The 26,768-nt window shown below is 46.3% G+C and overlaps 2 protein-coding genes across 9 annotated transcripts in view; both read right to left on the bottom strand.

Moving 5' to 3' along the window:
- KAZN (kazrin, periplakin interacting protein) overlaps positions 1–17,798 on the bottom strand; it is a 147,162-nt gene extending 129,364 nt beyond the window's left edge. Inside the window, exon 1 of one of the 2 annotated variants that reach the window (XM_090123321.1) lies at positions 17,578–17,798. In XM_090123321.1, the coding sequence (XP_089979447.1) occupies positions 17,578–17,677 (100 nt within the window). In that variant the 5' untranslated portion in view covers positions 17,678–17,798. The remainder of the gene's footprint in view (positions 1–17,577) is intronic. The other variant, XM_031613526.2, reaches the window with a different exon arrangement.
- A 2,213-nt stretch (positions 17,799–20,011) lies between these two features.
- PRDM2 (PR/SET domain 2) overlaps positions 20,012–26,768 on the bottom strand; it is a 63,214-nt gene continuing 56,457 nt past the window's right edge. For 4 of the 7 annotated variants that reach the window (XM_031613392.2, XM_090123111.1, XM_090123112.1 and 1 more), the window contains 2 exons: positions 24,840–24,973; positions 20,012–23,784 (listed from right to left, as the gene is read on the bottom strand). In XM_031613392.2, coding sequence (XP_031469252.2) covers positions 24,865–24,973 — 109 coding nt within the window. In that variant the 3' untranslated portion in view covers positions 20,012–23,784; positions 24,840–24,864. Of the gene's footprint in view, positions 23,785–24,839; positions 26,362–26,768 lie in introns of those variants that run through there. The other 3 variants (XR_016459422.1, XR_016459421.1, XR_016459420.1) reach the window with 2 other exon arrangements.

The following is a 26,768-nucleotide window of genomic DNA, read 5'->3' as shown; positions in this document are numbered from 1 at the left end:
AAACGAGTGAAAAAATTGTTGGAAGCATCTTCAGCCCAAAGAAATAAAAGAGAAAAAAAAAGGGAACATGGAGATGTGGCACTGAGGGATGTGGTCAGTGGGCATGGTGGGGATGGGGTGGGGATGGAGTGGGGTTGGACTGGATGATCTTAGATTTTTCCAGCCTTAACGAGGATTTTTCACCCTGCACACAACACCAAACCAGCAGCCACAGACCCATCTCTAATATGCTTTATTTTGGTATGTTTCTAATAAAACCTTCCCCATGGAATCTGGTGAGAAATGGGAGAAACGAGAAGTGGGAGGTGTAACACAACAGCGCCATAGAGCTAATGGAAGCAGCAGGATGGGCTTAATCTCTTAACACACAGATGCCTGATGGCTTTAACTGGCTAATTACGGTTACAATGAGCAATAGTGGGGAAGCTCCATGCTTGGCAGATGCATTTACTCAGCTATTATTATTAGATTTTAAATCTGTTTCATTCCACAGATAGCTGTGATGTTTAAAAGAATTAAGCAGCCAACTAATGGGGACGAGTGCTGAAATTCATCCCAAAGCAAGGACAGCTGCACCTACACATAAACACAACCAGCCCAGGATGAAGAAACCAGAAAACATGGAATCATAGAACTATAAAGACTGGAAAAGACCATGAAAATCATTTATTCCAACCATCAACCCAACTTCCTTCAGACTACAACATGAAACTCAGTGGTTTGTGTCCCCACTTGTAGCTTTGCAGCTCCTTATTGGGACACAGCTCTGCTTTGCCCTGGAAATACATGGAGATGTTTCTTCCTCCACAGCATTTCTGTTGTGAGGAAACAAAAGGGTGCAGGGGCTGAACTGCAAGAGGGAATTTGAATGAGAGGGAACAAGCACTTTGCTCAATAGCACACAGGGAGCCCTTGGCAGAACGAATTCTGGGAAGTCAGCAAGAGGAAAATATCTCCTTTTATTTTGAAGAGAGGAGAGAAGAAAAAAAAAAAACACAAAACTGAGAGCTCTTCCAAATCTCTAGGTCTCGAACCGAGGGACAATTCCCTCTTTTACTGCGCTCAGACAGAAATACGAGTGTGCCATTTCTCTGACTTCAGAGGTCCAGCTTGGCTGCTGGGTGAGCTCCTCCAGGGCACTGCCCACCTGCTTAGCTCTGCTCCCTCCAAGGGCTGAGCCAGCTGAGTCCCTTCCAAAACGCTTCCGAAACAAACAAAGCAAAGGAGATTTGCTCTGAATCCCTAAATGCTGAATCCCTAAATAGAGGATTCCTAAAGAAAATGGTAGGCAGTGGGAAGGGTAACTTCTGCAGGAGGCATTACCTCCACACACATGGGACAAGTTGGGTTGGGCAGAACTATGCTCTCTCATTCCTTTTATTTTGAACAGCAACATATATCCAGAGGGCAATTCAGAGCAGAACCCCATTTATCCCATCTCCATCTTGCTGGGGAAGGGCACAGAGCCTCACCAGAGCATTTGACTTTTGGGAACACACAACCCCTTCCAAGGAACACACCGAGGCACCACAGCACCAGTGTTCCTCCTTTCAGATCATCCATCCATCAAGGTTGGCCCTGGCCCCATGGTGGCACATGCCTGCATCACGTCCCCACGGCCACAGAGGAGTACTTCTGGGATAGGGAAAACATGGACCTCATATTTATAATTCATTAAGTGCCAGCAAAAGTCTGTTGTTGGGAAAAAAAAAAAGAAAAAAAAAAAAAAAGAAAAACACATTTGCAAGCATCTGGATGCTTAAACAGGCACCAGAGAAAGTTCATTAAAATAGAAATTGAAGTTAATTAATGAACTGATGGACTCCTCTGTTCCCTTTGCTTTAAAGCCATCCGCATCCTTCCCTTGGTCTACTGACTAGCTTTATTCAGTTCCAGTTAGTATATCAAAGTGATGTCTTCTGCTTACAAATTCAAGGCAAAGCACATTTATCTATTACGGAAGGAGAATGGATTTACATTTAAATGGGTGTTCTTCATGGATCTAATAACTCAGCTCAGTAATCAAAGTAGCACAATCTGAGCAGGAGCATCGTTGTGTTTGGCATTAATGCAGCCCCCAAGAATCACCCCACGCATTTCTCCCAATTTATTTCGGGGGTGATGAGGAGCAACGTGGGAATGCTGTCATTCCCCAGCTACAATCAGGCAACGGGTTAATCAGCAATTAATGGGACTGAGTGCTCAGACTTACATTTCTGTTAAAAATTCAGGCTCAATGGGAGAGCAAGAAATCACCATGGTGCACAGGCTTCCATTCCTTTAGAAGAGTAAATAAACAAATAACGCTTCCTAAGTGCTGAAGGATGGTTGGCAACCAAAGTGCAGCTTAATCCAGAAGCACTGGTAAATCTAGGAGTCATTAAGGTTGGAAAAGAGCTCTAAGACCACCCAGTCCAACCATCAACCCGTCCCAACCATGCCCACCAGCCATGTCACAGAACCATTAAGGTTGGAAAGGACCTCTAGGATCATCTAGTCCAACCGTCCACTTATCACCAATATTGCCCACTAGACCATGCTCCCAGGTACCAGGTCTACGTGTTGGATCTGTTAGTGCTTGATTTTGAAAGCACAGAAGTTGTTAAATTTGATTTCATATTAATCTCTGAGCTGCAAAAACCCGTTGGAAGGCCAACTCAAAGATGAGTTACGTGCAGAAAAGTCATCCTGCTTCAGTCAGACAACAGCAACACGAGTTTACATTTGGTGTGTGCATGCAGATACCCTCTGCCATAACAACTCTTCCTTGCAGTTGTTCCTGCAGGTTTGATACTCTATAAATCTATAGAATGATGGAGTGGTTTGGGTTGGAAGGGACCTTTAAGACCATCGAGTTCCAACCTCCTTTTTGGAGGCAGGGACACCTCCCACTACACCAGATTGCTCAGAGCCCCATCCAGCCTGGCTTTGAACACCTCCAACACACCCACAACCTCAATCTTGGATTCCCCTTTTCCCTGCACATTCATTACCAGACTCCTTTTCTCCGCAGCAAGAGTTGAAGAGGATTTTAAGGATGCAAACTGGGAGACTCTGTAACTCAGCACATACCTACTGCTGTTTTACTGCAGCGACTACGACGTTTCCCACCATGTAGGAGGCACATGATCTAAATAAGGTTAATAAAAGATCCGTAAGTGTTTCTGTTGCCTTCCTTGTAAATAAGATTTCCCTGTGGGCTACTCATTTGTCAGCCCGTTTCTCTGCAGTTTATGGCCACAGATCAGAAAACTCAGTACGAATTGTTTAAGAGCAGCACATGCATTCCCCACCTTTTCCTTTCCCGTGGCTAACGCTGGATGTGAGCACTCAGAATGAGTACCTTTGTCCAAGAAGTGTGAGTTTTAGGAGAAAGGCTGTTAGAGAATCAGAGAATGGTTGCATTGGAAGGGACCCTCAGGGCCATCTAATCCAACCCCCTGCAATGGCAGGGATACCCACAGCTCCATCGTTGCTCAGAGCCCCATTCCCTGACCATGGTTGTCTGCAGGGATGGGGGAACCACCACCTCTCTGGGCAGCTGTTCCCTATTACTGCACAGTGCAATGGATCCCTGTGCTGCTGAGCTCCTAGGATCAGGTCCATTACCATCTTCACTTTCCACCTGCAATTACCATTCATTTCAGCTGAATATTTCCTCCTGGAAACGCAAACAGTTTCATTACAGCTTAAATATCTGACAAGACAGCTGACTGCAGGCTTGTGAAAAGCAATTATTTCGGATGGTGATTACACCCCACGTGGGCAGTGAGGGCTGTAACGCCAATAGCTGGAGAAGACCACAGCACTGTCTGATGGACTCTGGTATCTGGAGGAGTTAATTAATGTTCCAGGGTGTGTAGGAAGAGAAAAACTCCGCAAACATCCAGCTTAACATACAAATTAATTGACATTAAATAACTTCGTATGTTTAATTTAAATGCGAATAATTGATGAGACAAAAACTGGTCCGAGGACAGAGGGCTGTGCATCTGGTGCAGCAGCCAGAGCAACATCAAGTTACCATAGCAACCTGTTGGTTAGGAACAAGGCAAACATTTAGGGCGATGGGGTTTGTTTGCAATCCAGAGCGATGACAACTGCACCGACGGGATTCGAAATGCTGGGATAAAACTAAAGAAACGTTGCAGATCTGCAGGCTTTTTCTTCCTGCTTTGAGCACACGGAGCACCGCAGTGCAAAGGGAACTCAGCCTGGAAATGCAGGTGCTAACGTGGGTAATCAGAAGGCAGCTCAGCACTGCATTGCATCACTGCTTCTATCCATCCCACAGCCCACGCGTGGTTTGCACAGCTCAGATCCCAGCCCTGCAGTGATCACAGCTCTCATCTCAGCATCCAAAAGTCCTCCTCACATCACCTGAACTTCATCAGGAAATCAAGAAGTAAACCTGGTAGTCACTGCTGGTTGTTTATGTGTTTTACCGAGCCTGCCTAATGCTGTTGCTAAATGATGAATCAGAGGATCCTTAAGGGTGGAAAAGAGCCCTGTGATCACTGGGTCCAGCCCACCCCACTGTGCCCACTGCCCACGTCCCTCAGTGCCACATCTCCACATTGAACACCTCCAGCTTCCTGCTGGGAGCTTCCAATCAGATCCGGAGCAACAAGAAAACCTAGAATATTAAAATATAGAAGAACAGACACTATTTCTGGGAAGGTAGAGAACAAGATCCATTTTTCTGCTCATTCTGAGAGATGAACGTCTGACAGCAAACAACCTACAGCAGTGATGGTCTGGGAAAGAAGGGAAGGTTTGACACCAGAGCAACGGGAACCACATTCGAGTCTTCAAACTTTCAAAGATCTCCCCAAATGGCTTCTGCTCATCTCCCTACAAAAGCAGCAGGTTGAGACCAACCAACAGGATCTGACCTTTGGATCCAGGAGCATTGGTGTTCCAGCATCAGTAGGAGAAATTTATCACCATGGAGGTGAGGGCAGATATTAAAAGCTATTGGAAGGCAGGAGGTATCCTCACATCTGAAATTATCTTACACTGAAGAGCTGAAGGGTGCTTGTCACATTTTAAGTGACTGTCCCTTTACATTGGCTTCCCGACTATAAAAAGTATTTTTCGATGTAATATACACATTAGCTTCCAGCAGGGAAATGTAATTACCATAATAAGATTCTTTAAAACTTGGCTTTTATGTTGTCGACTGCATTAAATTTTAAATCTTGTGCCAAGTTTTGATAATAGCTCTGAAAAAGAACAAAATATATATATATATATATATGGCAAAAATCAATATTATTAGGTGTGAAATAAACTGGAGGCAACCGAACCTTTCATTCCACATGAAAAAAAAAAGAAAAAAAAAAAACCAACACTTTGAAATTATAATAAATCACTTTTATTTTATCACTTGGTAAATTGTTAGAATATCACTGTCAACACTGCAGCACCGGTGCAGCACTTCTCCACTTTGAATCTGATATTCTTTGCGTTTTTCTCATAGGTAACTCATACCCTACGACATTAAAGTGTGTTTGTTTCTCATTTTTAAAGCTTCTCCTATGATGTTGTTCCTGGGATCATTTATTATTCAGACACTCATCCATTTCTTTCTAAATCTTCAGGCTACCTCGTCTGAGAACACAGAATCCTATCAGCCTGGCACTTTCATGTAGAAGTTAAAAACAAATGCAGAAAACACTGCTGGGCCATTTTCTTTTTAAGCAGCCTCACTCTGATGGTGCTGTCTGGGTTTAGAAACAATTTCTCTGCACACGTTTTAAGAGCGATGAAAATTAAGAGGAGTGGTCCAACTGCAGAGATGGATGGATGGCATTTGGAGCAATGGTGATATCAGCCCCATTTGCAGTTAAATCATGTCCTGTGGCACCAAAGCAAACGTTGCCCATCCTATTTACATCCCAAACTCTCTGCTTCCATTATAAAGTCATGTGATGTGGAACCTTCTTGTCCTTCTGTGACACCCAAGATCATCCAGTCCAACCCAACCCAGTGTGCCCACATCCCTCAGTGCCACATCTCACATCGAACACCGCATGGATGGTGATCCACCGCTCCCTGTGCAGCTGTGCCAGCACATCACCTCTCTTCCTGAGATGAAATTATCCCTGATATCCAACCTGCACTTCCCATGGCACGACTTGAGGCCGTCACCTCTGGTCCTACCAATGGACTGAACATCATTTTGGATGATGCTTTAAGCCTGATGAAATTTGACTTAATACCAAGCCCTGCGAGTTTTCTAGGCAGAAGAATTGCCTGATTTACTAACATTCTAGCTAAGGGACAATGCAAACGTCTCCTCCACTGAATTATCTGCTAAAACTTGTTCAGCCATGCATAGATTTAACCCTACCAGCTTGGCCACGGCACGAGAGCTCAGCACCACCAAATCCTTAATGCTGGATGAACCAGCTCTGTCCTTCCCATTGGCTTCAGGCAGAGATAAACGGAGGCTCTGACCTTTCTCAGGGGCACAAGGCTGAGTGATTTCCCTTCTCTTCGTAGCACCATTGAGTGGATGTGACATTCAGTCAAGCTCTTATTGACACCAGCGAGTTCCCCACACAATTACAGTCCCTCCCTGCTCGTGCATCAGCTCTAACAATGACAGACCAAGCAGTTCCCTTCTATGTAACCACCACTGAAATCACTGCTTCCCTTCAGCTTCCAGCCGTGTTACAGCTCATCCTTTCCTTCCCCTATTTAAAGGCAGCAGCCTTCCCTCAACTCACAGCCCTACAACGAGATTCCCATCCTCACACTGCACTCCCTTGCTAATTATTTACCAACCCACACGCAGCACGGCCGCATTGATCACAGATTTGTAATTAAGGACTCAGAGCAGATCTGCACATCTTTGTGCACAGTGCCCCCTGTACTCAGTGATACCTGGATCTGCTCAAGCCTCACTCTTGTGGCATGCTCAGTTTGCATGCAGGTCCTTCCCTGCGTGGAGCATCACCGTGCTGTTTCTCAGGCAGAACAGCATTGACTGAAACTGAGGATTTACTGGGAGAAAAAAAAAAAAAACAAAAAAAAACACACCACAGTTGTGTTTAAGTCAGCATTGTTTCATCTAATGGCTATGATTATCCTCAGCGTGAATGCTTCCCTACCCCATCCTTCTGCTCTCTGGGGATTGATACTGCAAGAAGATAGAAGGCCAGAGGGTAATTATACTGCTTTTCACTTCCACTGATCTCCAAGTGTTGTGTAAAGCACATAAATGCCTCCCACACACAAGCTTTCGATCTGAAGGACGACCTGGTAAATACAGGAAGAAACGTCTGGCTATTTTCCAAGGATTAATACCAGAAAAGCTCCTTTCATCTTCTCCTGAAATGCTTTCCTTTTTGCACCTAGTCCGTGAGCTTGGCTACAGACGCCCTTTATACCAGATGAAATACGTAGATAAGTTTGAAAATACAACCAGAATTACAATAGCCATTTTTGCACATCTTCCCCCTGACCACCCAACAACCTGAATTTCCATGCTGATTTATCCCACACTTACACTTTTCTGACTTCCAAGTCAAAACGAGAGGTCTTGCACTCAAAGCTGCTCAGGCAGAAGTTTCGTCGGGTTTTGTTGTTGCCCTTCAAACTATGGCAGTGCTTAAACAGAAGGAGTTCCTCATTGCTCATCCACAGCCAATGTGCCAACATTTATCCACTTTCAGCATCATCATCCTAAACAATGTTTGGAAACCTCCAAGGTTTTCAGGTTGGACATTAGGAAAAATGAGTGGTGATGCGCTGGCACACCAGAGAGGTGGTGGGGTCACCATCCCTGGAGGTGTTCAGTGTGCAGATGTGGCACTGAGGGATGTGGGCAGTGGGAGTTGGATGTCCCCATTGGATCCTAACAGTCTTTTCAACCTGAATGATGCTATGAATTGTGGCTTTGGCAACGGCAAGCACTTCTACAACTTCTGTTATTACAGTGGGAAAAGGGTGTAGCTCAGTATTGCGCATCTTGGAGCAAGCAGTAATTCAACCAACAGCAAAAAGGCTTTCAGGAGAGCTGTGAACATGATTTTCCCATGTTTCAAGCAGCTTTGTGCTGCTCTAGTAACATAGAAAGGTACGGGGATACACATTCGCATCAGCCTGACACCAGCACACAAAAGTGTAAATCCCTCTAAGGAACAAAGAGCCACTCTTCCCAGAGCTCTGATTTTACATGCCAAGAAACAAGTGCCATTTGCTGCTCAAGTTCACAGAATCACAAAATCACAGCATGGCCAGGGTTGGAAGGAACCTCAAGGATCACAAATCTCCAACCCCCTGCCACACGCAGGGCCATAAATCTCCCCATTTCATACCAGCCCAGGCTGCCCAGGGCCCCATCCAACCTGGCCTTGAACACCTCCAGGGATGGGGCATCCACAGCCTCTCTGGGCAGCTGTTCCTCCTTCCCAGAACCCTACAGCTCATGTGCCCACAACAACGAGGAGATGCTCCTGCAACAAGTTCTCCTTGCTGCTCACCTACAACCAAAGTAGCAAAGGGTATCCAGACCTGTTGAAGTACTTTCAGGATCCCCCAGGACTGGATCCTTCTTCAACAGTTCAGTCTCACATACTGAAAAGCATCTGCAAGGGGTCTTACTTTCACCCAACGTCCATTTAGGGTTGGCTTCTTTGGGTTCTTTTGGCTTCATTGTGGGTATTTTTGTTTTGGAGTCATTTCTTTTGGAGAGAGTTGGCTGGCTGCTGACTTTTTGCTTAATATGAATGAAAATGAAAGCTATTAAAGCTAAACACAAAAATCTAGATGCAAAGTTGGGGGGGAAAAAAAAAAAAAGAAAGGCTGAAAACTCCCAAAGAACATCAAACCTCTCAACCCTTAATTTCCCACAAATCATGGGTAAGTTTTACATCGTTAAATTCAGCAGTTTCACAGCTCACAGCCTCATTTTCTACATGAAATAATGATGTATACAAAAACACAATGAAGCCTAAAGCACAGGCTTCCTGTGCTTCCCTAAATCACACCATCCATCACGAGCTGCATGGATAAGACATAAGAACCGTAGAATCATTAAGACTGGAAAAGACCACTAAGATCATCCAGTCCAACCATCAGTCATCCCTACCATAAAGATCTCAGATTTATTCAAGGGGTGAATATATGTATGACTTAAGATCTCTCCAGTTTTCGCCATATGCCTACAGAATGGGTGTGTAAGTTCACTCTATGATTCTTCCATTTATTAAACACATCAGCCCACTTGAGGGAATGGCCTGAAGCTGCACCAGGCTCAGGGTGTATATTAGGGATAATTCCTTTTCAGGGAAGTGTTGGGGTCACCATCCCTGGAGGTATTTAAGATCCATGGAGATGTGGCACTGAGGGATGTGGTCAGTGGGTGTGGTGAAGGAGGGCTGGTCTGGATGATCTTAATGGTCTTTTTCCAATCTTAACGATACTACGTTTTATTAAAATAACAGAGGCAAGGTTTATCTCACAGCAAATACCCCGAAATGTCTTAGAGTGGACACACGCCTTTCCATGCAGTGAAGTGAATGGAAGGAGCCACCAATCAGTCCTACAACCACCTCCAGCCCCCAGTGAGGTTACGGGTTTGAGGTGGTAACAAGAAGATCCCCCAGCAATGCTACCATTCCTCACGCTTAGAATCACAGAATCATAAAGGTTGGGAAAGACCTCTACAATCATCCAATCCAACCATGGATTGGCAATACTGCCCACGTCCCTCACTGCCACATCTCCACATTTATTGAACACCTCCAGGGATGGTGACTTGCTGCAGTCTGCCACCAGCTTAGGTTGTTCCCATGCCACGTTCCATCCCCAGGCTGTGGGGCCAGGAGGTGGGAACACAAACAAGCCCTGGACTGTGCACTGCTCCCCATCACATCCACCCTTCAATGCTTGGCACTTTGATTAGAGCAGTTCTTAGCATGAGTGCCACAAAAATGCTGTCATGTCACTGTGACAAGAACAGAAAGGTCTGAGCAGAGCGTCAAGCCACAGAAAATCATTGTCTAGATGATGCATTAGAGTGCTAATGGTTTAGACTTGTAGAGGAGGGAAAAAAAGCTGGTGACACGAGCACAGATGGCAGGTGGAGTTTATTTCCTGACAAGAAGTGTCATCGGTAATTCTTGGGCTGCAGTGGAGGAAGGCTGGCTGAGCCCTGGGTGCTCATGGATGGATATCAGCAGGGCTGAGCAGTGCAGGACCCCAGGGCTGAGCCCTGCTGCCACCAGGACCTTACACAGCCCAACGCACCTCATGGCACAAGAGGACAGAGATGTGGGTTTTGAGCCAAGTTCTGGTGATTTTGGAACACATTACACGGAGGTGTTGGATGAAAGTCCTCCTGTCCAGTCTTTGGAAACGTGAAGGTCTCCTCACACATAAAATTCACACTTCTTGCCCCAGGAATCAAGGGGATTCATTGCCAGATAAGTGCATGAGCATCTCCTACTTTCATAAATTATAGAATCACTCGGGTTGGAAAAGACCTCCAAGATCACCAGGTCCAACCCCAACCCAACCCACCGTGCCCACATCCCTCAGTGCCACATCTCCACACTGAACACCTCCATGCACAGTGACCCCACACCTCCCTGTGTGGCTGTGCCAGCACATGACTGCTCCTCCTGAGAAGAAATTCTCCCTAATATCCAGCCTGAATATCCCATAGTGCAACTTAAAGCCTTCCTACTCCAGCAGCTGAAATAACTCCATTTTCCATTCCTGGCTGTGTCTCTTGGTTGTTGGCTCATTTAAACCTCCATGCCTCAGGTTTGCCATGTGGAAAATAATGAAACGTTATTTGTTTATTCCCAAATGTCGCAATATTTATTCATCCCTCACGTTAGTTGAGCTAATTAATAACATCACAGTTACCGAGAGCAATTCCCCAACAGGATTACTACTGAATTATGAGAGTAATTGTTCACAGGAACTTTATTTGGCTAAAACCTCTTCCCTGGCAAGGAATTTGGTGTGCAGCTTGCCCTGAGCTCCAATCCTGTAATTATCTTAGGGTGAGTTATTTCTGATGTGGGTAACTCCATGCTGCCTTGAGGTACTGCAAGCAGAGCCAAGCAGTGGTTTAGCACTCCCTGCCCATGAGACACAGCCTTATATTCCCTTCCTTGATCACCTTGTCCCAACCTCAACCCAAAGCACACACCAGGCAGAATCCTACCATCAGCACCATGCAGGAACCCCAGGCCCATAGAGCCACAGAATGATGAAGGTGGGAAAAGAGCTCCAAGATCACTGAGTCCAACCCAACCCACCTCCAGCATATCCACTGCCCACGGCATGGATTTTCATGTGGATGTATCCCCAGAAATGGGGGAGGGCCTTGATGTGACTTACAGCATTTACAGTTTCCCAAAACGATCCTCAATTTTGATTTCTCCTTTACTACAGTTGAGATCTCCAGCACTTAATTTGTACGACCAAATGTTTTTCAATTCTCAGAACGTTTACACGAAATTTGGCCTATTTCATAAACCAAATGCTGCTCACTGCCATTAAATTGCATTAAATTAATCTAATCAACCTGAAACGAGCCTAAATCTGTACAGATTACCTGAACCAACAGTCATCTCATGGACACACATTTCTGCACAGGACCACGGTGAGCCTCCAGTGAACAGAGCATCAGCAACGGTGGTGACATCGTGGGGGGCACAGAAAAGCCCCACAGGATCATTTTTGGTGCATGGTTGGGATTTTTTGTATGCTGGGCTTCCTTTTTTTGATGCACTTCACATCCATTTTCCCTGCCTTGCTGTGTACTCTGCCTCCCTCTCCTGGCCTCTTCCCATGCATTGAGCAAATCAAGAATTCCCATACAAAGTTAAGCCAAAGCAGCATTAACCACATAAGGATATATATATTTTTTTCCATTTAAGATGCCCAAAGCCAATAGAAGAGAACAGCAGAGCCCTGAGGAAATCCTTCCCATCGTTAGCTTACCCACGTCGTGCTGAGACTTGTGGAAGCAGATTTTGCCATAGGTTGGCAGCTGTGAGAAACACCCAACGAAAGAAAAGAGAAGAGAGAAGCCAAAATATCAGTAATCCTTGCTTCAAATCACAAGCACGGATAGCAAAGCCCAACAATTCCTGCTCAGCCTTTCTTGAAAGGAGCAATTACAAGCACATTTCCTCATTAATCATTTTAACCTACTACAAAAGGGGGGGAAAGCATCACTCCCAAGCCACGATCCCCTTCAGAATCCCCTCCATTCAATCCAGAATGAAAGCTGCAGACCAAGTGAAGCATTACACGAGTTCATTGCGCCCAATGAAAGTTTGTCATAACAAAATCCCTTTCCCATAGGTCAACTGCAACTTTCCTGGAGTGCCATCCAAGGCATTCCCAAGGAATGGCATTACAAACACTAAAAGGGAAGAAGGAAACAAGCACTTGGGAAAAAAAAATACAAGACAAAGCAGCAGCTCCAACCTGCAGTTGTGTTTTTATGCAGATAAATACAAACACGTGCAAAGTTTGAAACGTGGTGGTCAGATGTGAATTAGATATGGGGATATGGGGAAATGCTCAGTGCTGCTCCCAGGTAAGAGAGATAGGAGCAGAGGTGATGGCCTCAGGTTGTGCCAAGGGAGGCTCAGGTTGGATGTTAGGAATGATTTATTCTCTGAAAGAGTGGTGATGTACTGGCATGGGCTGCACAGGGAGTGCAGTCGCTGTCCATGGAGGCGTTCATTGTGGAGATGTGGACGCGGCAGCAGCACAGTTGGGGTTGGACTTGGAGGTCTTGGAGGACTCTTCCAGTCTTAATGGCTCTACTCTGCTCTTGTGAGGCCCCATCTGGAGTACTGCGTCCAAGTCTGGAGCCCCCAGTACAAGAAAGACAGGGAGCTGTTGGAGAGGGTCCAGAGGAGGGCCACGAAGATGATCAGGGGACTGGAGCACCTCCACTATGAGGACGGGCTGAGGGAGCTGGGCTTGTTCAGCATGGAGAAAAGAAGGCTGCGGGGTGACCTCATTGCAGCCTTTCAGTACATAAAGGGAGCCTACAAACAGGAGGGAAATCAACTCTTTGAAAGGGTAGATAACAGCAGGACAAGGGGAAATGGTTTTAAGTTGAGGGAGGGGAGATTTAGGTTGGATGTCAGGGGAAAATTCTTTACAGAGAGAGTGGTGAGGTGCTGGAACAGCTGCCCAGAGAGGCTGTGGATGCCCCATCCCTGGAGGTGTTCAAGGCCAGATTAGATGGGGCCCTGGGCAGCCTGGTCTAGCATTAGGTGGGAAGGCTGGTGGCCCTGCATGTGGCAGGGGGTTGGAGATTCATCATCCTTGAGGTTCCTTCCAACCCTGGCCATTCTGTGATTTTATGACATGGTCTTTGGACACAGTGGGGGAGGCTGGTGATAGACCCAATGATCCTAGAGGTCTTTTCCAACCTTAATGCTTCTATTTGTTTTCGGTGAACAGATAGGAAATGGGAGAAAGTCCTCCCTTGGAACAATGGGTTTTTAAGACATATCCAGTTTCTTTTCACCTTCTTGTCACCTGAAGTGCTTCTTCCAGGCTTCTGCACTGCCCTCCCTTTATCCTCGTGCCCTCAGCCTGCAATCCTCACTGCTATTTCTGGCAGAACTGAGGCTGAACTCTTTCATCTTGCAGAGTCACCGGAGCATGCTGTACTTTTGTTTTGGTGTCTGCAAAAATCAAGCTAACAAGTAAGCACCTCTGCAAAACAACCCGAGAGCTCAGATGAGGGCATGCTCTATTTTTATCCATGCAGAAGGATGCTGCAGGGGAAGCCAAGGGTTTTTGTGTTTTTGGTTTTTTTTTTTGCTGCAGTTTGAGGTATGCTCAGAGCTGGTGCTCATCATACCCACGTTTTCAGCTCCTTATTCTGGTGGCACGAGAACATGGTGTCTGCACTCAATTTGAAGGAATTATGGCATCCTTACACTTTGCTGCTCGTGAACGTTAATCGACAATATCAGGTTTGTCTGTCAGGAGCAGGGATGAGCACTTCCCCTAATTTAATCAGGAGTAAATCAGCTGGTGAGTGCTTCATACACAGCTGCTCCATAATTGAGTCTCTCTGTTGAGGTGACAGTGAACAACGTGTTCTTCAGTTTCGCAAAGAATGACATTTTCAGCATTTTCTTTCTATTCTTCTGGGTGTTGTTGTTGCTTTGTTGTTCGTTTTTAGAGGGCTTTCATTATGCTTTCTCAAATATTCAGAGTTATTCAGGCTGGAAAACACCTCCAAGATCATTTCAGTCCAATTCAACCCATCCCACCGTGCCCACCAAGCAGGAAACCAGCCTTCCTGCATGCTTCATCTATTGCAGCTTCTCGTGTTCTTGCAGTGAGAATCTGGTCCTGGAATTCTCCAGGCACAGATCCATCATGAGAGCATCTGAGCAAACCCCCTATGACAGCTCTGCTTTCCTCACAGACAGCAAGAAAACAGTCAGCATAAAAAGTGCTTGGCTTGGGTGGTTTAGACTGCAGTGAATCAGGGCTGGAAATGTGTCCTTCAGTATTCTGCACGTTATGTTTCCTACCTGTATTTCAGTTCTGCTTGCACTTTGCTGCTTTTGTTGTCCCAAGACGAGATGTATGCATATAGCAAATAGGCTTTGTTTGTGAAGATGGTTTGTTTGGTTTGATATCAAGCCTTAGAGCCTGTTCACATCAATGTTCTGGGCTCAGCTGGAGCTCAGTGAGATAAAAATCAAATCTTTATGCCGAGTTTGGTGATGCAGTGGCACAGGCTGCCCAGGGAGGTGGTGGGGTCACCATCCGTGGTGGTTTGAGGATGGTGGAGATGGCAATGAAGGACAGGTTGGTGGGTATGGTGGGGGTGGGTTGGGGTTGGATTGAATGATCCTAGAGGTCTTTTCTAACCTTAATGATTCTAAGAGCTAGACCACAAATCTGAGGGGGAAAAAAGCAAAAGTTTTGAGCCACATTACAACAGTTTCCATGGAAGAACTCCTATTAAAGTTGCAGCCTTAATTAGTTGCCAAACCAGGTCTATCTACTGAGGAACAAAATACACATAATGGATAATTTATCTGTAATTGCAAGGCAATACATAAAAATTTCAGTGCAGCATCTTAAAAGCTGAATGATTTTTAAGTTACTTAAGCCTTCTTGCTCATTCAGGTCACATCTTGAATGAAGTTCCTTTTTTCACAACCAATGGAAAATCAACTGGCAAGGTATAAAACCTGGAAGCCCAGCAAAACAGCAGCATCTCTGAGCCAAAGAATTAATGGAAAATGACAATTTGTCTAATGGAGCAGCGAGTCAAGGAATAATACACAAAGATAAGCAAAGTCATGCTCTAAAAAAGCATCATCCAGCATTGCCTGGTGGGCAGGGAATTGGAAATGGATGATCTTTGAGACCTCTTCCAACCCAAACATCCTATGGTTCTGTGATCTTGAAGGACCCTTTCAACCCAAACATCCCATGGTTCTATATGATCTTGAAGGACCCTTCCAACCCAAACATTCTATGGTTCTGTGATCTTGAAGGACCCTTCCAACCCAAACATCCTATGGTTCTGTGATCTTTAAAGACCCTTCCAGCCCAAACATCCCATGGTTCTATATGATCTTGAAGGACCCTTCCAACCCAACCATCCTATGGTTCCATATGATCTTGAAGGACCCTTCCAACACAACCATCCTATGGTTCTGTGATCTTTTAGGTCCCTTCCAACCCAACTCTACGGTTCTACGACATTCAGTTGTGATAGGAAGATGTAGGAGCATCCAAAAGCCAGCCCCTCACTTCCTGCTTTTGGGAACTGTAGGTTGGACCAAAAGAAAAACCAATCAACCTGCATATGAGATGGAAGCCTCATTCACAGGCAGCCCTAGAGAAAAGTTACAGTCCCTTTCATTATTACATGCTCTTGAAAGGTGACCGTGCCCTGAGATCACTCTGCATCAGACAAATTGAATGCATGTGACAGCAAGGATTCACTGCCTCGGGGTGCAGAGTGGTGTCAGTGAATCAAAGCCAGTATAAACCACAGCCTTCCCATTGCACTGTGTGCTGTGCTGAGTGCAAACAGAAACACCCAGGTAAGTGCATGGAGCACATCACAGCAAACAAACTTACTGAGGCGTAGTAAATACAAGGTAAGTGGCAGCAGTGCTGGAAGGCACAATAGGAAGGGTTGTGTCTGCACAGCTCCCCTGTGTCGCATATTGTATGGGTTGGAAGAGACTCCCAAAGGTCACTTCGTACATATATTGCTATTGCCATGAAAATAAAAAGCTTGTAGAAACCAAATCACACACACACGACCGAGTCATTTGTCTTTGGTTGTCAGGGATATTCATGGAGCATCCTTACATTGCATTGCACATCCCCAGGAATACCTCCAGCAAACACTACAAAAACATCCTTCAGGAGGAAAGGAAGCTTGTGGTTGAGTTACTGGGTGGGAGCCAAAAGTCTTTGATTCACAGACTGAGAAAGGGAAAAGAACAGCAAACAGTACAACGATTCCACCTGTGTTTTCCCAGCTGGTTGCTCTTACTCATTTAGAAACCAACCTCCTCTCTCAGGACATCAGCTCTCCAACACATCTTTTCCTCGTGTAGCACTCAATCCCACAGCCTTGGGGCTGATCCCATGTCCTATAACACCAAAGATGCCAAACCTTCTCAGAAAACTTTCTGACGTTTCCCTGGAGGCAGCAGTGTAACCACAGGACTGACTGAGCATCACAACTCTAACTCAATCAATGAGAGCCACAGCAGAAGTTGCACAAACTTCTGTACAAAACCCCAATATAGGACAGGATTCAGAGCACCTGTGCAAAATCAACACAGAGAAACAAGATGGGAACTGGGGGGGATGCAGCCCTGTTGCACATCCCCCATTCAGTTGCCAGCAGGTGAAAGTAACTGGCAATCAGGCCCAGCAGAAAACAAATGGGGAAAGGAGCAGAGCTTCCAGGTGCTGTGGTAACACACACACACACACACAAAAAAAAAAAAAAGCAAAGAAAAAATAAAAGAAATAAACACTGTCTTTCATAGCACTGAAAACCAAAGCAGAGATGGGACTTGATTTAGCAGAGGGTTGTTGGTTGGGGTAGTACGTTGGTTGTGCTTGGACTCAATGACCTTTAAGGTCTTTTCCTACCTGAGCAATTCTATGATTCTATGCACACAGCTGGAGATGCTCTGTATGCAGTGAGACATTCATGGATGCACTCCCCAAGCCAACAAGCCGAGCTCCGGCTTGAACATGGCTCTTTTCAAACAACATCCACGCTTTGCCTTGAAAAGTTGCTGTCTGTGCTGCGCACCCAAACACCGCAGCAATTCCCACTGCGTGGCTCAGAGCCCCTTGTTTTGGTGCACGCAATAATCCCAGCCCTCGCCTTGGGGTTGTGGCCATTCAGCTGCACGGCTGTGTTTTGGGGAGGAGCTGAAGCGGGGCTCACCCCACCTTCCCCATGGGGAAATTTGGGAAGACCTTGGGAAGAGGGGATAGGAGGGAGGACATCACCAGCCAGGAAGCGATAGGCAGGAAAATACACATCATACAGACACATCCTTCCCTTACCTGCCTCCATGAGCTGGCACTGCTGCCCAAAAACTTGCGAGAAGGTGACGGGGTTGGGGGTCACATCCATGGTTCGACTCGGATCCTCGGTGTCGGTCATGGGCACAGCGCGGGGCTGGATGGACCCCCGGCCCAGCGGTGCTCCGGGCAGGGGCTGCCTGTACCCGGCGCCGAGATTGCCGCTGCTGCAGTGTCCCTCCTCCCTCCGTTCCTCCCGATGCGATGCGATGCGATGCGGGCGGCTCCGGGCTGCGCTGCGCTGCGCTGTTAACCCCTGCGCGCCCGCCGCCGGCATCGCTCCCACTCTTCCCCTCCCAACAGCACCCAGGGATGGCACAGATGGAGGGCTGAGAAATAACCGCGGGTGGGTCCGAGCCAGCTTAGTCGTCTTTATGTTAAAAACTCCCTTGGCCAAAGGAAGGGATGCTGAGCGGGAGTTGTCTTTGGGAAGAAAGGTTCACACAGCTCCTGGGAAATGAAGGCTGGGGTACAGGGGGGTAATGCAGAACCAGGAAACTGCAGCAGGAGCCTTGCAGGTAACCCAAACCCATGTTTGGGTTTGTTGTCACCTTGCCCAACTGTTGTCAGCCCGTTCTGCCACGTCCAGGTGTGCTCACAACATTCTGTAGGCAGCCAAAGCAGGGACAGGCCTGGGGACACGAGGAGCAGCTCCAGCAGTGGGGCACCCAACCTGGCAATGGCACTGTGTGGGTTCCTGTGAGTTCTGACAGCCCACAGCCATGTCCCTGTGCTGTGCCTGCCTGGTCCCAGCCAATGGATGGAGCAGGTCTGTGTTCTGGGCTGCTGCTGCCTCCCACCACCTCACCATGCTGATGTTGATGGTTTTAGGGTCAGAACAGATACAGCAGAGTGAAGCTGAGAAAAAGCAAACCAAAACTGTCTCTCAATGTTCATTTTTGCTGTCTTAAGCCCCATTTTGATGTGCCATGGATTTTCCCTGGATGCTCAGAGAGCTGTGGGTGCCCCATCCCTGGAGGTGCCCAAGGACATGGATGGGCACTGAGCAGCCTGAGTTGGTGGGGGGCACACAGTGCATGGCAGGAGTTGGGGCTGGATGGGCTTTAAGGTCCCTTCCAACCCAACCAATCTGTGATTTCTATCATAGAACCATATTTTCTGAGTCTACATTCTTGTTGTTATCAGAAGTTCTAGCCCTCAGAGAAGGGAAGAGGGTGGCTGGGAGGGAAGAAGGGGGATGTGCCCCAAGCCTTGTCCTCATTCACCTTCCATCAAGTCTTGGAGGCGTGGGCAGGCTCTGCCACCTCTCTGCATGCTGTGGCCATGCTCAGCTGCCTATAGCAAACTCATTTGGCCTATATCTACTGATATCTGAAGCCTACAAGAATTCTGAACCCATGAAAAGCATCAGAAAAACATGGTATAATAAGTACAATAAGGGTATAATAAAGGCTTTGCATTTTCTTCCAGCGCAGCACCAACACAAGGAGGACAGACAAAATTCTTGGCTGCATGCGCTGGGAACTCAGGAGGATGGATGCAGTTATTCCTTTGGAGACAGCACTGCTGAGGTCAGTCCTGGAACATTTATGCAATCCTGATGCCTGCATGATGCAAGGAAAAATATCAGCATTTGGTAGAGCTCACAAGGATTTTGAAGCAATGCACTTAAGATTTGGCATCAGAGATAGCAATAACCTCTGTGCATTTCTGCTTTCCTTTAGATTGCATCTCCATCAGTTCTTGGCTGAAACAGAACTGTTTGGTTGGGTTTTATTCTGTCTGGAAGTGAAAAGTTTGAATGGTAGATAAAATGGCATAAGTGGTGCAGAGAGGAAAAGCTGCGCTCTGAAAGACTTCATCATCCCAACAGAATTCCAGGAGAAATGAGAAGTTAGGAGGAAAATGAAGAAGATAGGAATGTACCTATTTGTTTGTAAATAGGACGCTAATGAGGCATGCTAAATACATCCTACAGTCTGCTGCAAAAGAAATTAACAGAAAATCAACTCTGCTAAGCCCTGAGAAATTCAAGGTGACCCAATGCTTCGTGTATCCTTACAGGAGCAGAGAACTGTTTGCATTAGCATCCCATGTTCAAGATAACATCTCCAGAGCAGCCTACTTTAACAATTCCTTCTCCTTCCTCCCAGGCAGCTGCAAAGCAAGCCATAAAACAAACGCAGCACAGCTTGAAGCCTTGGGTTGGCAGTGAGGGACGTGGTTAGTGGGAATGGTGAGGATGGGTTGGGGTTGGAGATGTCCCACAGCCAGTAAAGACAATTCACAACTGGAATGGGCATCAAAGATGAAGGTGGCCTGATGGGTTTTCTTTCTTCCTCTGCACTGTTTAGTGAGTGAATAAGTCATTTAACACAAATCAGGTAGGCTCCAATGCTGCAAGAGTTTGGCTGCTGCAGGTGGGGCGGTGGTGACAACAGTGGGGGTGTTACTAAGAGGTTGGATCTATTTTGGCATCTTCTGGTTTTCTGGGTGAAAGAGCCATTTCTATTCTGAGTTCCATGTTGTCAGACCTGCTCATTGCATCTGTACGTATTTGAGAAGAGCGTGGTTGAATCAATGGGGATGAATGGTGACCCCACAGCCCCGCACAGCCCAACACGTCTCCTCCATCATGCAGGGATGGAGCGTTCAGAATCACAGAATGGCTTGGGTTGGAAGGGACATTAAAGATCGAGGAGCTCCAAACCCCTTCATTCAGTGGAGATGGATGAACCAAGGACCTCACCCTTCAGGCCCTGCCCACACATCCACCCCAACAGAGAACAACCCCATCTCTGCAACATCATCACGCTGTGCTGATCCCATCCTGGAGTCCAAACCACAAAGGAGCAGCTCTACCCACACACATCAGCCTGGGTCTGAACATGGATGGATGGATCCTGGCACAGAGGTGGCACTTCATCTCCTTCCTCCTCTTCTGCCACTCAAGCAAAGCCCCAAACGTTCACCCATCACAGCTACAATGGGTTGCCTCTCCATTTGGAAGACATCCTTTGCTGAAATAACAATCATAGCTCCCCAGTGAGGTTTGTCACATTGATTTATTGGTCTTTCCCTTTACATGGCGGACGGGCAACAGAGCTTTCACTCTTCCAAAGCAACGTTCAGCATCTGAGCACCAAGCAACTCACGCCACATCTCCATGTAATTCGTTATTTCATGAACTCCTCAACATCAGCATCATCATGAGAGCACTGCAGAGCTACCATGGTTGGCCTTGCAGATTCCTACATGCAGAACCTGAGCTTTTTTCGCCACGCTCTCCTTGGGTTTTCACAACAGAATTTCATGTTTTGTCAGCAGGCACACAACGGGGAGGTTAAAATTTGCTGCAAAACCATGAAATTCCACCTTGGGGGAAAAAAAATAATAATAAAATGTTGTCCTGAATTTGCTGTGAAGAAAAAGTCCTCATCGTTCTGGAGAAACGACACCGTGTTGAATTGATTTGTTTTCCTGTAAGAAAAATCAACTCTCCCACACAACTGGAAAACGATGAGTAGTTTGGTGTGGATATTTCTCTACCACAGCTCAGACTGCAATGGAGCCTCCAAAAAGATCACCACAATACAAAGCTGTGTGCTGTGGTCTTTTGGTTGAGTAACACACCTTAGAAAACCTTAAAAACAGAGCATTTACAACCAGGGACAGAAAGACGTGCTTTTCAAATGGTAGATACATATGTACAGGTTGGTGCAATAGGCCAGAATTTCTCTGGAGACATAAATGTTCATATAGCACAACGATTTACATGCTTCTCTCCTTGAGTTTGTTCATCGTTAATGCTGCTCTAAAAAACAAACAAACAAACAAAAAAAAGCAGCAAAACTAAATTGCACAAAAGCAACCCCTATTAACCTCATTGGTATGCCTGAAAGGCACTGAACGAAGCAGCATCCGTGCCAGAAACTCTGCACTCCATTCAACTCACTGCTGCTGGAAGCTGAGAGCATCTCAGGACGGGTTGTTTAAAGCAGGATTTGGGCTCAGCAACAATCCTCACGTGAGCAGTGAGGATTTGTGCAGTAAGCATGACCTTCAACTGAACGTCACAGAATGGCTTCGGTTGGAAGGGACCTTAAAGCCCATCCAGTTCCAATCCCTGCCGTGGGATGGGTGCCCCACACCAGATGAGGTTGCCCCAGGTCCCCATCCATGGCCTCGGGCATCTCCAGGGATGGGGCACCCACAGTGCTCTGGGCAGCCTGGGAAAATCAAGGGCACGTCGAGGTGGTGCTCAGGACAGAGTGCATCGGAGCTGTTTTTGTTAAGCACTGTGGATTTGTTGTTTGAATTGTCCAGATGATGTCCAGGTGCACAGGAAGGTAATTCCTGTTTTGAAGAACTTTACCATACTAATAGGAGATGATGAAAGGAAAACGTGCAGAGAAAATTAAAGATAACGTGTGAAACGAAAGCTGAACTGATCAGAGAGCTCTATGTGCACATCAGCTTCTTTGAGATACGTAAGGCCAGGTAATTTATTTTCTGTGCTATTTGACCAAGATTGACCAAGCTGCCCAGCAGATTTGGTTACTCACTTCCTACTGGTTTTAATGTATAATGAGAACCTTCCAGGCTGCTGAGAAACGTTTCCTCCTTGGTTTGGAATTGGTACAATCACATCATTCAAGAGGAAATTATTGCTAGCAAAAAGCTCAAGAGGGAACACATCTTTGAGACTCTCCAGTCTAGGGGCAGGGCAGCCAGCAGTGGCCAAGCTGCCCACAAAGCCTTCACCTCCATGTTCTCACCACGTCAGGCTGGAAGGGCACACTGCTTCTTATGGCTCATCCAATCCTCAGCATCACACCACAATTGCACTTAGACAGCCTACAGTAGGGGTTATCCAAAAGATCTGCAGCCAGGTAAGGTAAGATGCTGAAGACCTTTGCTCTTCTATTCAAACATTTAGCTTAGACATTTTTACAGCGAACAGAACCAATAGTTTTTGTTTAAAGCTTTTGTATTCATCTCCAACATTCTGATTTTCAGCAAAACCGGACGAAGTCAGCTGTTTTCAGCCATTTCATATTTATATATAAGCCATATATATATGTAGATCTATATATAATAGATCCTTTTTTTGACCTTTTCAGGGTGGGAGTGGGAAGGAGAATCAACTGGGCACTTGTTTTTTCACAATTAACACGTGGATACACAGATGTGTGCTTACCTGTGCAGAGTGCAAAGACAAGGGAAGGGACAAACTGACCGAAACAAGGGGGAAATGGGGCCATCAGCCCCTTGGCATCCTTCAAAAATCCCAAACTCCGACACTACGTTAGCAGGGACCCCATCAAAAGTGGGACCTCAGAAGTGAAATGAGCAGGAGCACTGCTGCCTGTGTGTGATTGTCAGCATTTAGGAGCAAGAAATCTCTCTGCACTGTGTTTTTCAAACTGACCTCAATGTTGCTGCAGCTCTCCTGGCTGCCTCCATCGATGCCTCCTCTTATAGGACCATTGAAGCGAAGCATGCTTGCATTACAGCTTACACAGAGCTCCATATTTAAGGAAGATCATTGCGTGGCACCTGCTCAGTGACATGGGAATCACTAAACAAACAAATCCTGGCTGTAAGAAGAGTAGTGAGACTGGCGAGAAATGCGACAGCAGCCTTTAGGAAACAGATGCTTGTCCCTTTAGGAACCTGTGGGCTATCAGTGCATTGCAGAGATCACTTAACAAGTGGTCTTCCAAAGAAACACGAGTCCTGAAGCACTCCGAAAGCAATGGCACCCTGCCCGTTAAAGCTAAAGGTACAGAGTCAAGGAACTGGGGTACCCACAGGCTGCAGACGTGGAAATCTCAGCAAAACCCACCTCTCTCCCTGTGGGTTTTTGCAAGTTGCCCAGTTCTTTACCCGTTAGGATGCAAAGTAGGAATAAAACGATGTAACAGTCTTCTCAGCATTTAATTGCATAGTACGTTCAACCCCTCCACGTTTGGCCAGGAAGAGGATGCTCACCCAGCCCTGCAGCTCTCTGAACACAGGTAACCTGCCTGCCATTGTCTGAATATTTCTCCATGCTATTCCAGCTGTTGGCTCTCTCCATTTCTCCATGCTATCCCAGCACACGCTGTCCCTCTCCCTCTGGATGGAAGAACAAAGCGACAGCAGAAGGAACTGCTCTCCCCTCAGCTGGGACAATGCTGGAGGATTATTTCCTTTCCCCTTTTCCGGCCAAAAAGTTCCTAGTACCTGCAAATACAGAGAGCTGTGGTTAAAAGGGGTCCATGTCAGGGATAAGCAGTCAGAGCAGCTCTGGTTGCCTGGGCAATGAGGCACAGCAGAGATGTCCATGCTATGACTTCTGGTTGGCTTTCAGTGGTGTAAGCCACAGTTGGAATCATGGAATGGTTGGAGTTGGAAGGGACCCTCAAGGCCATCAGGTCCAAGCCCTGCACAGAGCAGGGACACCCACAGCTCCATCAGTGCTCAGAGCCCCATTCCCTGACCTTGGGTGCCTGCAGTGCCTCGCTGCCCTCATTGTAAAAAACTTCTTCCTTATATCCAATCTAAATGTCCCCTCTTTTAGTTAGGGACATTGACGTTCCATTACCAACCATTCCTGTTTTTGGGGAGGTAGTGAACTCGAGAATTTTCCTAATGTTTTCCCCAAATTTTATTTTTCAAATATATTGGAACAGTGTATTGATTTTGCTGGCACTCACTCTCACCTTCAACTCCATACTGGTAAATATAAAGTCCCTTAGCTACTAAATTAGTGGACAGCAGGTAATTAGTTGCATGCTGCTGCTGGAACAGAAGACAAAGTGTCTTTTTCAAAGTTAACCAATGGGAAAATAACTCAGCATCACCCAACACACTGGACCAGCTCATTGATTTGTCCAAGCCCATGTACATTACAGCAGCTGATCTTGCCACAACACCAACTGATGTTTCTATGTGTTAACACAGCTCCAAATTACACTGTAATTAAGGGCTTTGAGCCTTTGGCATTCAACCAGAGCAGCCAACCAGGTTTTGGTTTTTATCCAAAATTTGCTCAGCATTCACCCATACAACTTAAAGGATCCCAAAGCACTTGCTCTCAGATACAAACAGCAAACGGAGACAAAAGCCTCATCCTGCTCCTGGTTCTGGCATAGGGCATCTTGCTCTCGCCCTTCACGTCTGGTTTTTATTGGTGAGCAGCTGCAATGAGAGCAGCAATGCTCTGGCTCTGTAAAGTGCTTTGCAATCCTTGCCAAGAGAAACACAAGATGAGCTCCGTGCACTGCTGCACGCTGTACCTGCGCCGCTCCGACACGCAGAGGTCTATTCCTTGAAGAAGGGGGATGCAGTGCAGCTGGATTTCTTGCATTGCCTGGTGCTGGTGTTAGGAGAAGAGGAGGAGGGACATCTAGAGGCCATGCGGAGTCTGTAACTGTACAAAGAGGCAGGAAAAACTCACACACATGCATTACGGGATGCAAAAATTAAGAACTGTTTTAAAAACCAACCAGCAGGGATGTGCTCTAAGGCCCCAAAGCAGCTCTGTGAGAGAAAAAAAAAACCAACATTACTCATCCTCCAAGTGCTGGGAGTTGCTTCTGAAGGCAAGAAGGCTTTTTGTTCTGAACTTACCCATTGGTTAATGGAAGCAGGAAGGAGAAAGTCTCAATCAAGCAGCACCCAGCCTGCCATCCTATGGCTGGGTAGAGAACCCTCCAGCTGGGACCAACAGCCCCAGCCATACAGAGGACAGGGAGTCAGGGTCTATTTTCTCACCGTGGTCCACATCAGCTTTTTAAATAGAGAAGGAATTTTACCTTGTGTAAGCACAATACCTGCCCATTAGTTCCCAAGGGCAAAGCCTGGAGAACACTTCTGCCAGGGCAGCACTTGGAGATGTGATGAATTATAGGTCTTATAGGTCACTGCAGCAATGGCGACCTATAATCTTTATTGCAATGATAGGTGATTTCACTGCAAGCTCTAGGCTAGATCTGAGAATCCTGACCTTCTTGTAAAGCAGAAGCAAAAATCTGGGACTTTGCTTGATAGTGTTACATCTCTATCAATTGTGACAGCAAGACGAAGCCTGAAAGTGTGAGTCAGAGCATGGGGAAGCAAAGGGCTTAGGTGAACTCACACCTGTGCACACTCACCTTGGGTACACGACTTCACCCAAAGCCCAACCCGAATCAATGCTTACCTTCTTCCAAAGGCCCACATTTCACAATACGGTTCTACCACATAACAACACATCCAAGAAAATTAGAAAGTTAGGTTTTTCCTCCGGGGTATTTTTAGAGTTCAGTATGCACCCTTTCAAGGACATCTCAGCTTTCGTTATCCTTACATGCAGACTGTGCAGCACTGCAAGTTAGGACTAAAGAAGTGCAGAATTTTCCATTACAACAACAGAAAACAACCCCAAACCACAGAAATTTTAAAGAGTGAGCGACTCCATCATTTCTCAATTAAAAGCTGCGGGTAAAATCATCTGCCAAAGTTCTGTTATTGTTCTGTGCAAATCAAGCTCTTCAGCCTTTGCAAATGTAATGCTGCAGCCTTTGTCTGCTGTGTAAGAATCAGAGCAGTGGTGAGGAAGTCAATGCAAGCCAGATTTCGTTGTCCCATACAAAGGCTGTTACCAAGGGGAACAGTAGAAACCCAAAATAAGCTTACTTGGTTTGGTTTCAGTTCTTTACTACAACTAGAAGAAATTTTTCTTCTATTCAGAGTGTTTCCATTTAAGCAGTGTTTAACGTCAACGTCTACAATGTCTGTAATCAATCCCACGTGTTATCGCATGTGATGAGCAAATGCCTGCATCCCGTGGGAAACAAACAAACAAAAACACAGAGAAAAGGCTTCAAACACACAGAGACGAAATAGCTGAGAAAACCTGACCTGCATTTTCAAAGGCGCTCGCTTTCCCCTCCCCCCCCTCCCCAAAAAAAAAATCAATATGTCAAGAGATCTTTTATCCCCTAACTCCATCTCCCTTTGAAGCTGTAGATTGTTGGGCTATTAGCTGGAAGCAGAGGATTAGGGGGAGAAGATAAGGAGGAACTATTTGCCTAGATGCTCTGGATAAAGGCTGGAACGGAGCTTCTTCCCATTGCTCTCAATTCATTGCACTGACACCACGCAGCACAGCACCAAAGGCTCTGGGAATGCTCCATGGGGGGAAGAGTTATGGAGTTATGCTATTTTGGGCACTGTCACTCTGC

Source organism: Phasianus colchicus, chromosome 22 (genome assembly GCF_987193195.1).
Source record: "Phasianus colchicus chromosome 22, bPhaCol1.hap1.1, whole genome shotgun sequence".
NCBI classification, from domain to species: domain Eukaryota; kingdom Metazoa; phylum Chordata; class Aves; order Galliformes; family Phasianidae; genus Phasianus; species Phasianus colchicus.
Note: the sequence above shows the minus strand (reverse complement) of the source record. Positions and strands in the feature narration are given on the sequence as shown.